General features: G+C 37.9%; 1 protein-coding gene across 4 annotated transcripts in view; it reads right to left on the bottom strand.

Annotated features, from left to right (window-relative positions):
• Positions 1-14,994, bottom strand: part of LOC129743930 (uncharacterized) — a 178,861-nt gene that overhangs the window by 12,979 nt on the left and 150,888 nt on the right. For all 4 annotated transcript variants that reach the window (XM_055736169.1, XM_055736168.1, XM_055736167.1 and 1 more), the window contains exons 3-4: positions 6,643-7,001; positions 182-331 (exon numbers count right to left, since the gene is read on the bottom strand). In XM_055736169.1, the coding sequence (XP_055592144.1) occupies positions 182-331; positions 6,643-7,001 (509 nt within the window). The remainder of the gene's footprint in view (positions 1-181; positions 332-6,642; positions 7,002-14,994) is intronic.

Genomic DNA, 14,994 nt, shown 5'->3' with positions numbered 1-14,994 from the left:
CTTCAGAAACAACAAAAGAAGTAAAATTAAAATAAAGAATCTCTCATGTCCCCACGTGAAACGAGACGCTTGGAATAGCTTTTTCGTGACGGCATTACTTGATGAGCAAAAGAAAACTGAGAAATCTTGTCGGTTTTAGATTGTTTCGGCTGAAGGAAAGGAAAAAGGTTTCCACACTTACATGTTCCTTTAATCGGTCCAGAATCTTTTTGATCTTATCGTCACGCAATGTGGCGGCAGTTCGCATCTTGTCCTCCAACTGCGCCTTCAGCTCTTCCGACTTTGTGTGTTCCAGGCTGTGTCGCGTTTTTTCGATCTCGGCCGCATGCATCTGCAATGGAAGGAAATAAGGACAGATATGGAGGTTAAATATTAAAAAAAAGGTTTTAAGCTAGATTCCTGATTTTTAGAATTAAAGAAAACCTGAAAAAGTTGCATGTTTCTTTAAATTTTAAAAAAAATTTGGGCCATCTTATTAGTATGGAGGAATTATAAAAGCATTACAAAGCCTTGGATCGAATTTTTAAATAGTCACATATCAAAATTAAGAAGATCTAAGTTTTGATCGGATAGTTTGGAATAATTTAAAAAAATTGAAATCTGTTTGAATTAAACTAGGTTAAATTTTTAATATGTCTTACACTAAAAAAAGGAATCCGGATCTTGATCCTTATACAAATTTTGACTCTAAACCTGATTACGGATGCCGATCCTGTATCCTTATCTTGTAATTTATTCTTATTCTTATGATGATTTTGAAGAGTTTTTTTTTTTCAGCCAGACACAGATAAATTTTTAAAAATAGATTCCTTTTAGAATATCTCTTAAAGAAACAGGATCAGTATCTAGATATGACTCAGGATAGTGCGCCAGTGTTTTGTGGATCGGTTAGTTTCATGAAAACACTTACAGATTTGTAAGTCAGTTTTTTCTCAGTTAAATTTAAACATTGCTAGCAAGTAGTATATTAAATAAACTCTCGAGCAACATTTATAAACTAAATTAATGACGCCTGAAATCGTTTGTTGGTATTCAAGTTGAAAAAAGATTATTTTACAGCATCATCATTTATTTTATCCATTGAAAAAACATTTTTCAAGGATTAATTGATTGATATTGCTCTCAGAAAAGCTAAGAATGAATGTGATAAGAATAGACAAAGAAGAAAATATAAAATAGAACAAGAAACAATAAGAAATATAAAAAAAATAATAAAGTATCATGATAGAAGGAAAATTCCGAGATACGTAAAAATTTATTACATTTTATTCCTTCTTTCAAGGTTTCAGTCAAATAAAAAAAGAAACATCAAAAGAAACGAAGCTTTTAGCTCAAGAATAAAATACCGGCCCAGAAAAATATGAAGACATCTATATACATAAAAATGGATTTCTGTCTGTCTGTCTGTTCCCTCGATTCGAAAACTACCGAACCAATTTACTTGAAACTTGGCAGGTGGATGTTATTATGCTTTGAAACCCCTCCCTCTCTCTGGAAGGGGGGAAGGGGGTCTCTCAAAGATAATAAAAATGTTTACATAGCTCGAGAACTCAAGCAAATAAAGCCAATTTTGGCATGGGAGGGTATTTGGGTACGATGAATGTTTCTATGATTTGATACCCCTCCCTCCTTCCAGTGGGGAGATAGGAAGGAGGGAGTGAAGCTAGCTTACAATTTTTTACATAACTCGAGAACTAATGAAGCTAAATAATGGAACAAAATTTGTCATGGGTACGAGAAATGATTGTCAGACCCTTCCCTTCTTCCAGTTGGGATATAAGAAAGTAAGAGGGGACTCCATACCTTTTTTATTGCATAACATGAAAACTATTCAAGCAAATGGAACCAAATTTGGCTTGAAAGGGTGTTTGGGTCGGAGCAATGGTTCTATGAATAGTTGGTGTCCCTCTCTTCTTCCAGTGGGGTGATAGAAATCCAGCATAACAGGAAAACTCATCAAAAGCAAATTGAACCAAATTTGGTATGGGAAGGAATGTGAATACAAAAAATGTTACTATGATATTTTCAGAACCCTCTGTTCTTTCAGTGGAAAAAATTGAGGGGAGAGGATGCTCCCATACAATTTTTACATTACTCGAGAACATATCCAGCGAATGGAACCAAATTAAGCTTGAGAAAGTATTTGAATACGAGGAATGTTTCTTTGAATATTTAATACTACTGCCTCTTTCCAGTGGGGTGATAGAAAGGAGAGAGGGGGCAGTTTTTACAATTTTTCGCTTAACTTTTGAACTTATCGAGGAAATGGAACCAAATTTGGCATGGTAGAAAATTTGGATACGAGAAATGGTTATATGTTTTTTGAGACTCATTTTTCCTTCAATTGGGGATGAAGTCAGGAAAGAGAGAAGCTCCCGAACAACAGTTTGCATAAACCAAAAATGTATCTAACAAATGGAACCAAATATAACATGGAAAATCATTTGGGTTCGAGAAGTAGGGAAGTAGGAAGAGGACTCCAATATTATTTTGTTGGTATAACTGGAGAAATAAGATCTGGAGAGATCAAGTTTAAGAAAATTAGATTAAATCATCTTTGTAGTGCAATTCGTAACTCAAGTTGAAGCTTTCATTTCAAAGCAGTTGTTTCTGTATTATTTGGAAATTTAATTTAAAATGATGCCAACAAAAAAAAACAAATTTAAATAATTTCCTAACAATTCATTTATTTTTGGAAGGTGTAGCAAAGCACACTGGGTCAGCTACTGAACTTATAAAATGAGATTCACAAACAATGAAGCCAATAAAAAAACGAAGTGTTAAATAAAAAAAAAATAATAAAAAATGCCAAATTAGGAAGGTGTGAGCTTTAAAAAATTAAACAAAACAGCATTGCCAAAAAGAAATAAGGTGGGCTAACATAAATAAAGCGTAAGGAATAAAGAATAAGGAATAATGAACAAGGAAAAAGGAAATAAGGGAATAAAGGAATAAGGGAATAAGGAATAAGGATTAAGAATGAGAAATAAGGAATAAGGACTAAAGAACAAGGAATAAGGACTACAGAAAGTGGAACAAGGAACAAGAAAAAAGGAAAAAAAGGATCAAGAGAACAAGGGAACAAGGTAATAAGGAATAAAGAATAAAGAATAAAGAACAAAAAACAAAGAACAAAAAATTAGGAATAAGGAATAAGGAATAAGGAATAAGGAATAAGGAATAAGGAATAAGGAATAAGGAATAAGGAATAAGGAATAAGGAATAAGGAATAAGGAATAAGGAATAAGGAATAAGGAATAAGGAATAAGGAATAAGGAATAAGGAATAAGGAATAAGGAATAAGGAATAAGGAATAAGGAATAAGGAATAAGGAATAAGGAATAAGGAATAAGGAATAAGGAATAAGGAATAAGGAATAAGGAATAAGGAATAAGGAATAAGGAATAAGGGATAAGGAATAAGGAATAAGGAATAAGGAATAAGAAATAAGGAACATGGAATAAGGAATAAGGAATAAGAAATAAGGAACATGGAATAAGGAATAAGGAATAAGGAATAAGGAATAAGGAATAAGGAATAAGGAATAAGGAATAAGGAATAAGGAATAAGGAATAAGGAATAAGGAATAAGGAATAAGGAATAAGGAATAAGGAATAAGGAATAAGGAATAAGGAATAAGGAATAAGGAATAAGGAATAAGGAATAAGGAATAAGGAATAAGGAATAAGGAATAAGGAATAAGGAATAAGGAATAAGGAATAAGGAATAAGGAATAAGGAATAAGGAATAAGGAATAAGGAAGAAGGAATAAGGAATAAGGAACAAGGAATAAGCCTTGCACTTTGTTCCAGATGGATTTACAGCTTCAGTAGGCTTGGAGGTTGATGATTCCGCAAAATTGGCCATTATTGCCATCTGTAAAAAGCTTTTTTCGTTTGTGGGGTTTAGCGGTCAAGAATGCTGCCATGTTCACAGGTCTATGAGTAAAGGAAAATCGATAGAGGCATATGCAATTGAATGAATGAATGTATTGAGATCGTGGAAGGAAATTTACAGCCTATCATGATTTAATTTAATTTTTTATATTGTTGTCAAGGTTCCATAAAATGTTGTTCATTGTTTTAAAAAATCGTGAGCTTTATTGACCTACTCAAATTTAAATGTGAAATCTGACGGTGAATCCGAAAATAACATTCAAAATAATATCAGTGGAACAGTTATTAAGTTATGCTCTAAATATGAAATTTTCAAAAAATTAAGAAAAAGTACTTGTACTTAGATTTAAAACATAAATTTGAATTCTTTTTTTTTACATAATGAAGGTGAATAAATTTGTCATCATCTTTCATTCATTTTTGCGTTTGATCAACAATATTGTGGATATTAGTGAATTTATGACAGAAACAATTATAAAATATGCATTCATAACAGAAAATGTTCTTTTATCGACAGTTTAGACCCGATAGTAACATTTCTAAAATCTGATTTTCTATGGACCTTTATTGTCAATTTTAAACAAGGATTTCAAATGGTTATTTATCTAAATCGGTTGAAAATTGAAGAAGTTACGGCTTTTTTAGTAAAACAATAATGTTTGCATTTTTCAATAATTTAACTTACCGGAACCATGATAAATCTCACTTGTTCCAAGTTAAAATTGATCATTAGCTTACCAGTAGGTCACGTGCCAAATTTCAGTAAGATCTGACCATGGGGAGGGGTTGCTTGAGCCTCAAGCGTGAATGGGATTTTAAGGTATTCTGCTCGAGAGGAGCAAAACTAATGGTTTTTCATTAATAACAAGTACTTTTTTTAATTTTTCCAATATTTCATAATTGAGTCATACATCAAAAACTGTTCTATTAAAAATTTGTGAATATCATTTATGGATTCAGCGCTCGATTTTACATTAAATTTAATTTTCAGCTTTCTTAGTTTAAAACAGCTGTAAACTAGTGTTATTATGAAGAGTTACGGAGTTTTGAAGCGTTTTTAAAAAGTGAAGGAACTCAATTGTAACCCAGTAAATAATGTGGAACAAGGAATAATCAATTATAAGAGGGGAGAGTGGAAAAGTTAAAGGACATTGAAGAACTCCAGAAAATAATAAATTAAAAATAAAATATAAGAATAGCGAAATGGACAGGAATGAATAAACAAAAAACAATGGAAATAGAACGAAAAAGAAAGTGGAATAAAGATTAAAGATACAGAAAAACAATGTAAAAAAAAGAGCAAATGGACGATCAGGGTTGGAAAAAAAAACAATATTAAAAATAATGATCTTGTGCAAAACGTGTGATTTTAATAATGTTTAGAACATTTCATTCATGGAAATCCTCATCTAAATACAGTTAATTTATAAAACTACTTTTAAGAAATTTTTGATTTTCAAAACAAAATCTCTATAACTCTGCTCTGAAAAGAGATAGAGTTTTGATGTTTTCAATAAAGTTTCATATTTTTACGTTATCTACAACTCTGTAGTATAAAATAAAGCTCTATCCAGAGCAGACATTTTTCAAGCATCATAGTTGACATGGTTGCTGATTTTCCTTCATCGTCACGTTTCAAATCTCATTTGACTACTAGTCAAGCTTCAAGGGACTGGAAAAGCTTGACTATCGTCATGGATTTCTGTTCACGTGACGGATGTTATTTTTTCAAACGACGGTCGTCAAGCAAGTTGACGGCGTCGGTTCAAAGCATTTTATGAATGATTCGAAAAAAATTGTGTATTTGGATTGCTTGTTAGGCGATTTGCCTGTGTCAAAAACAATTAAAACTCGGATTCAAAAAATACTAACGATTGCGGAATTACAATATTGTAAAGGAATTTTTAAATAGATAATTATGAAAGGCAATTTTTTGCGCATAGTCGATATAGTCCTTCTAGTCCCTAGCGAATTCTCATCGGTCGTGACAGTTGATGATACGTTCGAAAATGTCCCGGTCCCGAACTTTCCTGGACTGATCTCCAAAAATGGAAACGATGATCGTTGTTTTCAGGTTTTTTTTTTCAGCCACGACCATAACAAAACTTGTGTTTTTCGGCGTCGTCTTTAGATGTTTTTTTTTATCTAAACATTATTCCGTCACAGTCAAAAAGATGACGACGGACTGAAGGCGACTATGATTATTCCGACGCTTCATTTGACTGAAGGTTGAGGCGAGATTGTTTGCTTGGTTACTCATTTGAAGGCATCTGTTATGAATGCGACTGCTTTAACTTTTTCACAGTCACAGTTTTATGACTGATGACGGTGAATTTTGTATGCTCTCTATTGAAACAAATAAGTTAGATTTTTCCATTTTTTTATGGTAGACTTTGACTAATTTTAGATGTTTTCAAGTTATGAAGCATGTTTAAAGAAGAAAATGCTCTGAAGACACTTAAGAGATAAAATGAAAGACAGAGGCGCTAGGAAAAAAGTTCCACATTTAGCACTTTCGGATGTTTCAAATGTATTTAGGACTTTCAACAATTTGTTGTTTCTAATGTCGATGAAAATAGCTTTGAAAATTTCGTATTTCGAATGCAAACTCAATATTATTAATCTTCGTCGTCGTTAATCCACAAACAAGTTAGACTGGATGTTTGCTCTAAATGCTCCGGAAAATTCAGGGCCATCTAGAATACTTATTTTAGCCTTTTTCAACTGAATACATTCATAAACTAACCTTCAACTTCTCCTTGATCTCGGTAATCTGAGCCACCCGCTTCTCCTCGTACTGTTCCATCTTCTGCTCCAGCATCTCTTTGGAGTGCGTTTTGAACTCCTTGTCCAGTTCGTCCTTTTTGCGCGAAGCCTCTTCGATTTTGGCCATCTTGGCGGACCAGTCGGCCATCTTCTTGGCTTCCAGCGATAGTCGCCGTTCTTCGGCCGCTTTTAGCTTCTCCTCGATTTCGTCCACCGAGACGGGTTTGCCCGGGGTCGTCGGCGGCAACTTTGGCAGTGTCACGTTGATGGTCGGCTCCGCCAGGATCACCTCGTAGCAGAGGCCACCCTTGGACTTTTCCTGGCACCGGATTTCGGTAGCTGTTGGGGAGAGAAGATAAAGAAATATCGAGTTAGTTGACATGGTTTAAAAAAAAATCATAATTTTTACGATCGGTATGCAATTTAATGTTGGAAAAATGAACAGCAGAAATCTCACAGTGTCATCCTTGACAACACTTGACCGCCTTTGTTTTGAAACATGAAACCACAAATCTATTAACTGACCAAACGAATCCGGACATCGAAAATGGAACTGCTCCCCGAGGAAAGTTTATCACAATTTACGATAATAAACACCCAGAGTCGCATTCGAACGTAAAGCTTAGTTCTTTTAGAAATGGGACAGTTACGAATGCGTGTATCTCAAAAACCGTTCGTTTGATCTTAATACTTTCTATGAAAGAAATGATGGTAATCTTATGATAATTCATGAAAAAAATTGAAAAAAAATAATTTTCGTTTTTTGTAAGAAAAAAATCGGCTTTATTCTTGATACATCCCATCGACCGGCGCACACTTTTTCAGTCATGATATTGATCAGTTTTTCAAACTTATACTTCGTCTATTGTGTATTTTAGGTAGCTACATCCTTTTTCTTCAATTTCTGCTACTTTTCGGTCCAATATTTTTCTTTTAGAAGAAACTGAGGGCAGTTTAGTAGATACAGCAGAATGGAAATTAATAAAACTTAATTATTTTTGAGCCACTTGAAAGCGTTTTTAGTGGATTTTATACTGGCAAAATCTGACAATAACGAAGCAAAACCACCATGAGATTGAACTTAAAGTTTAATTGGATAGTATATATCGTAGGTTGGGAAGGGTACATACAAGATTACGCTTTTAAGGCTTTTAAAAACAGTAAAAACCAAAGTTTTCGGTTTGAAAATGGTTGTTTTTTTTCCACAGCAGCAGAATTTTAGCTAATCATTAAATTTTATACAAAACAACCAGCAATTACATACTTGATTATGCTAGGAACCTTAACACGAGCAGACATGGTAAAGGATTCCAACGGTGGAATTGGTTTGAAATAGGGTTTTTCATAAGTTTTGTCGTCCATCAGAAATCATCTGTCGCAAGCCTCGGTACCGGCTATACAGCTTACAAAGCTTCAGAAACTATCAAAAAATTATTGTTTGAGGTTAGATTTGAATAATTCATATCTAGACAACAATTTCAGCTTATTGGAGAAAAAAATTTGGACATTTCAGCGATCTACACTTAGTTTTTCGCTTATTCAAAATCAAAAATTCTGGTATGAGACTTGACTTCCCTGATGACCCTCAACCGTAGTTGCCGATCATGTGCTTCACTCCAATGCTTGATTTGAGCTTTGTGGGACAGTGTTTGCATACTTTTCCACAACTCACACACAGTAATTCTTTGAATAATCAACGGTTTTGTTAGGTTTCAATTTAATAAAGACGGATTTTAAAGAAAGCTGTGCAAAATACTTTTTTTCTTTTTCTCTTGCATCGTAAATATCTCAAAAACGCGTATATTTTAAATTTTGACAAAAATAGGTCTGGAAGTACTTTTCACAGGCAGAAAAATGCTGTCAAAATTTTGAATGTCCGATCACTAGTAAAAAAGTTATTAGCAAAAGAAAGTGTCCCATTTCTAAAAGAACTAAGCTTTATGACAGCCAGCAAAAGTGTGGCAACTTCGGTCAGAAGAGAAACACTGTTGAGCATCCTCCTCCGTTGACGCCAGTAAATGTAAATTGTGGCCGGACCGGAACCTGCTGTTAACTATCGCTGAAGAAGGCAAGAGGAAAGGCACAGTCAACAGGAACTAAATACTGTAGCGTTAACTTTCGACCGACTTCCTGGGACAAATATGCATAGAGACAAGTCGACAAGGCAAACCTCAACCCTCGGATCTATCGTAAAGTGGAATGGTCGTAAAATAATTTCTCGATTTACCAGCGGGCAGCTCCTCCTGCGGATTGCGAAAAGCTGAACCCGTAGAAGTAAAAGGGGCCAATTTGTTCGTTCCACCGCCATCCATTATCCTTGCGAAGGAAAAAACCGGGCTACGGATGAAAGAAAAAATGAAACTGTTTTCGACACGTTTGTGTCTTAATATTTTACAAAAACGTAATTTATCCTTGATCCGATTAAACGTTGTTAGCCTATTACTAAGGTAAAGGGAAAAGAGAGAAAGGGAAATTTCCCATTTACCGGCCGATTGGCGGACGGAGCTGAGAAATTTGGGCACACCCAAGACCTATAACCTGGAGGAAGACTGGAGGATAAGTTATTATTTTGTGTAACCGACACGGGTGGGAGAAAGAACAAGCGGAAGGCGGTCCGAAATGGGAGGTACAAAACGCTTCTGGAGAAGGAACCGGAACCAGCAGCCAGTAGTAAATCGAATTTTCCAAACAAACGTTGGTCTGGACGGTGGATTGGCTCTGTTCAGTCTGGGGGTTCCAGGTGAGTTAAGCAAAATTTTAACAACCGTAGGACGTGTTTTTCGTCCGTTTGTTGCGTCCGGAACGAAAAAGCCCCAACGAAATCCGGTCGTAAAAATTATTTGACAGTTGCATCTTTTTCTGTCCTTTTCTTTTTATTGGCTTTTTTTGGGCAGGAATTTTTGTGATGGTTTATGCGGAGGGTTTCGGCGACCGAGTGGATTTTTTTTAACGCCAGTCGAGTCAGGTGGAATTCTTCAGGTATTCTGCAGTTACTTACAGCAGTGGTTTTTCCTTCTTATACAAACGTTCTAAGAAAACTGCAGATCTTTAGATAAGAACTGAATGAATGATCTGACCATTTTGAAAATTTTCGTTATAATTTAATTAAAGTTTCTAATTTAACATCGATTTACTCAATTGGAAGATACGACTCTTTCAATGTGCTTTCAAAAACTTCTGCGTAATTTTTAATCGAATTGATTATACAACTATTTGACGTTTAATGAATATCCATGTCTTTGCTGATGCGTCGAAAACCAGCTAACTTTTTTAGTTGTGCTGGATTCCCTCACGACAGGATGATGTGGGAAGTAAACACATTTTAGGTTTGTTGAATTCGGCGCCTTCTCCTTTCTTCATATGTCCTAAAGGGTGTTCACGATGAAATTGCTAAACTATGAAATTTCTCTAACCTTTTATCCGTTGGGTAGAATTTAATGGAAATTTGGGTGGATTTAGTTCTTAGTGCATTGTTTACATCCTGCAAGTTTTAAAGTCCTGTGATCAAAACTCGCGGAAATGGAGTCGAAAGAAAATCTTGCGCATTCATGACGAGAACAAAGGTCTCTCGCATCGTTCCATCGCTAAAACGTTGGGAATCGCGAATTCCACGGTGTCGCGAGTGATTAAGCGATTCGAGGAACGATTGACCACCGATCGGAAGCCCAGAAGTGAAGGAAAAAGTATTCCATACAAAACCACAAATCACAACCGCGTAATTGGGGTCTTCAACCGAAACCTGAACGCCTTCGTTCGGGATGTGGCTAAGAAGCTGCACCTAAGCCGAAGTTTTGTCCAGAAGACAAAACTAATCGCGACGAGAAGCAGAAAAAGTCCGCCAAAACCCGTGCCAGGAAGTTGTACCTCAACATGCTGAGGAAAATTGAATGCTGCATCATGGACGACGAAACATATGTGAAGGCTGACTTCAAACTGATCCCTGGCAACCTGTTTTTCACGACCAAGGATAGAGCATGGAACACTACAAATCTGGACGCACTATTTATTTTACCATAGTGCTCCTAGTTGTCGGATCTGGAATGTTTTGGCAGCACTTTGTAGAGGAATGTTTCTTCTACCAGTGCTGAAAATTTCATTACGATTCGTTTTGTTTCAAAAAAGTTACACGTGATGGAAGCCGCGAGATGAAAATAAATTTTGAGCACCCACGTCAAAAACCCGACGTGGTCGGGTTCAAAAAACGCGAAATCGTTAAAAATTGTCAAATCAACCGTGTGTAGCGTTCTCAAACGTTTCCGTGAGATGCGTACTATAGATCGGCAGGTTCATACCAAGCGTTATAGTGAACTTAAGAATCAGAAACTGCATTTGAAGGTGTTGAGAACGATCAAGGAAAACAAAGGGTAGTCGGACTATGACATTGCCAAGAAATTCAACGCCGACCGGTGCACCGTCAGCAGAATTCGTCTACGCGAAGGAATACGATCCTATCGGACCAGTAAGCAACCAAACCGGACATTGAAGCAGAATTTAGTAGCCAAAGGACGTGCCCGCAAGTTATACAAGAAGATTCCAACGAAGTTCGACGGATGCATCCTCATGGATGACGAAACGTACGTGAAGATGGATTTTGGGCAGCTTTCTGGCCAAAAATTATGTAAAGCCACTGCAGTGGTGCACTGCACTGGTCATGGTGATGTCCCCGGCAACTTCAAATTCGTTTTTGCTGATAAGTGTGCAAGAAAGTGTTTGATCTGGCAAGGTATTTGCAGCTGCGGACGAAAAATTCCGGTTTTTGTGAAAAACAAGACCATGGACTCCGAAATTTACAAGGAGGAATGCCTGAAAAACTTTTTTTTTTCGTACATTAGATCTCACAAAGGACTAGTTAAGTTTTCGCCAGATTTGGCAAGCTGCCACTACAGCTAGGAGGTTCTACAGTGGTATTGGGCCAACGGGTGGATTTTGTCGAAAAAGACATCAAGCCACCCAACTGCCCTCAATTCCGCCTTATCGAAAAATTTTGGGCAATTGTCAAGCAGAAGATGAAGAAGAATGGTAGGACGACTCGGGAAGCAACAGAGATGAAGAGATTGTGGAACAAAATGGCCGCTGAGGTCAGCGAATAGGGTGTTCAAACTATAATGAGTGATTCTCAACCAAAAGTTCGAAAATTCATCAAAACAACATCGGAATAATTTTTTTATTATTTTTCCTTTAAAGTGCAATAAAAACCCTACATTTCAAGTACAAAACATTTTTATTTCGTTTACATAGCTCCGAGATAGACCCGTTTTAATGCGTCCAGATTTGTAGTGATCCATGCTTTAAGTTCAGCGTTCCGGAGCATGTCCGCACTCAGAAGATGTCCAAATTTGCGAAAAAATTCCTGGTTTGGCAAGCCATCTCCACGTGCGGGAAACGGAGTTCACCTTTCGTGACCCAGGACATGATGAACGGACAGGTGTACATGAAAGAGTGCCTCCAAAAGCGGCTGCTTCCTTTCCGAAGGCCCACAACGTCCCAACAAACTTCTGGCCGAAATTGGCCTCATGCCACTACTCCAAGGACGTGCTGAAGTGGTATGCGGACAATAAGGTCAATTTCGTGCCGAAAATGTTCAACCCTCCCAACACTCTGGAGTTCCGCCACATCGAGAAGTACTGGGCGATGATGAAGCAGCACTTTCTTAAATGGCCTAAGATAGTGGAGACAGTCAAGGAACTGAAGAAAGTATGGGTTTAAATGCAAAAAAACGGTTGATTCACAGGTTGTGCAGAATCTTATGGCCGGGTTAAGCTTAAGGTGCGGGCATTTGCGTAAAGGGTGATACGGTCAAAATTTGGTCAATATCATCTTGACACACATCCGTGTGTGTGTGTGTGTGTGTGTGTGTGTGTGTGTGTGTGTGTGTGTGTGTGTGTGTGTGTGTGTGTGTGTGTGTGTGTGTGTGTGTGTGTGTGTGTGTGTGTGTGTGTGTGTGTGTGTGTGTGTGTGTGTGTGTGTGTGTGTGTGTGTGTGTGTGTGTGTGTGTGTGTGTGTGTGTGTGTGTGTGTGTGTGTGTGTGTGTGTGTGTGTGTGTGTGTGTGTGTGTGTGTGTGTGTGTGTGTGTGTGTGTGTGTGTGTGTGTGTGTGTGTGTGTGTGTGTGTGTGTGTGTGTGTGTGTGTGTGTGTGTGTGTGTGTGTGTGTGTGTGTGTGTGTGTGTGTGTGTGTGTGTGTGTGTGTGTGTGTGTGTGTGTGTGTGTGTGTGTGTGTGTGTGTGTGTGTGTGTGTGTGTGTGTGTGTGTGTGTGTGTGTGTGTGTGTGTGTGTGTGTGTGTGTGTGTGTGTGTGTGTGTGTGTGTGTGTGTGTGTGTGTGTGTGTGTGTGTGTGTGTGTGTGTGTGTGTGTGTGTGTGTGTGTGTGTGTGTGTGTGTGTGTGTGTGTGTGTGTGTGTGTGTGTGTGTGTGTGTGTGTGTGTGTGTGTGTGTGTGTGTGTGTGTGTGTGTGTGTGTGTGTGTGTGTGTGTGGGTGTGTGTGTGGGTGTGTGTGTGTGTGTGTGTGTGTGTGTGTGTGTGTGTGTGTGTGTGTGTGTGTGTGTGTGTGTGTGTGTGTGTGTGTGTGTGTGTGTGTGTGTGTGTGTGTGTGTGTGTGTGTGTGTGTGTGTGTGTGTGTGTGTGTGTGTGTGTGTGTGTGTGTGTGTGTGTGTGTGTGTGTGTGTGTGTGTGTGTGTGTGTGTGTGTGTGTGTGTGTGTGTGTGTGTGTGTGTGTGTGTGTGTGTGTGTGTGTGTGTGTGTGTGTGTGTGTGTGTGTGTGTGTGTGTGTGTGTGTGTGTGTGTGTGTGTGTGTGTGTGTGTGTGTGTGTGTGTGTGTGTGTGTGTCTGTGTGTGATTTTGGAATTCACTCTTCAGTTGTCAAAATGCCGTTCAAGGTAGAAGAGCAGCGTATCAAAATTTTGCTCGCGCATCGCGAAAATCCGAGCTACTCGCACGCAAAGCTGGCAAAATCGCTAAAAGTTGCCAAATCAACCGTTACTAATGTTATTAAAGCGTTTGGGGAACGTTTGTCGACAGTCAGGAAGTCTGGATCGGGGGGAAATCGAAAACCAGAAGCCGCGGAGACGACACAGAGAGTTGCCGGTAGTTTCAAGCAAAACACTAACCTCTCTCTCCGAGATGCCGCAAATAAGCTGGGTGTATTGTCTACAACCATGCATCGAGCCAAAAAACGAGCTGGACTATCGAATTACAAGAAGGTAGTGACTCCAAATCGCGATGATAAACAAAATACGACGGCCAAAGCGCGATCCCGGAGGCTTTACACGACGATGCTGACGAAGTTTGACTGCGTGGTAATGGACGACGAAACCTACGTCAAAGCCGACTACAAGCAGCTTCCGGGACAGGAGTTTTATACGGCAAAAGGAAGGGGAAAGGTAGCAGATATTTTAAAGCACATGAAATTGTCAAAGTTCGCGAAGAAATATCTGGTTTGGCAAGCCATCTGTACCTGTGGCTTGAAAAGCAGCATTTTCATAGCTTCCGGGACTGTCAACCAAGAAATTTACGTGAAAGAGTGTTTGAATAAACGTCTGCTGCCTTTCTTGAAGAAACACGGTTGTTCCGTACTGTTTTGGTCAGATTTGGCATCTTGCCATTACGGTAAAAAGGCCATGGAATGGTACGCCGCCAACAACGTGCAGGTGGTTCCCAAGGACAAGAACCCTCTCAACACGCCAGAGCTCCGCCCAATTGAGAAATACTGGGCTATTGTCAAGCGGAACCTAAAGAAGACCAAAAAAACTGCTAAGGACGAGCAGCAGTTCAAGGCAAACTGGCTTTCTGCGGCGAAGAAGGTGGACAAGGTGGCTGTACAAAATCTGATGGCAGGGATTAAGCGTATTGCCGGGCCAATTCGGATTTGGAAAAGCGGAAGCCTAACTGAATATTTTTCGTGAATTTTATACTAATAAAACTTGAAAAAGAAATTTAATTTGATTTTTTAAATAAACGATTTCAGCGATTTACACGCGTTTTCCCTTGACCAAATTTTGACCGTATCACTCTTTAAACCAAAAACATATTTTTGAACATTTGTTCCTGGAAAACGACACTTTTACGGCTTGCATGATTGAAGTGCCAGGTCGGATTTAAAAAAAAAACATAAAAATCTAGGCGGTAGCCATACTGAAGATAGAAGGCACTGGACACTTGTGTTGAAAAAAGGAAAAATACGAAAATACAAAGCATTTATTTGATGTAACAAATATAACTGATGTAATTTATGTAGTTAGATCCATTTTTTGTAAGATTTCAACTTGGTCAGTATCAACAGATTGCAAAAAAAGAGTAAAGAAAATGTTTGTGGGTTGTAAGCGATGTGTACATTAAGG

Source organism: Uranotaenia lowii, chromosome 2 (assembly GCF_029784155.1).
Source record: "Uranotaenia lowii strain MFRU-FL chromosome 2, ASM2978415v1, whole genome shotgun sequence".
NCBI classification, from domain to species: Eukaryota; Metazoa; Arthropoda; class Insecta; order Diptera; family Culicidae; genus Uranotaenia; species Uranotaenia lowii.
This window is presented reverse-complemented; position numbering and strand designations above follow the sequence as displayed.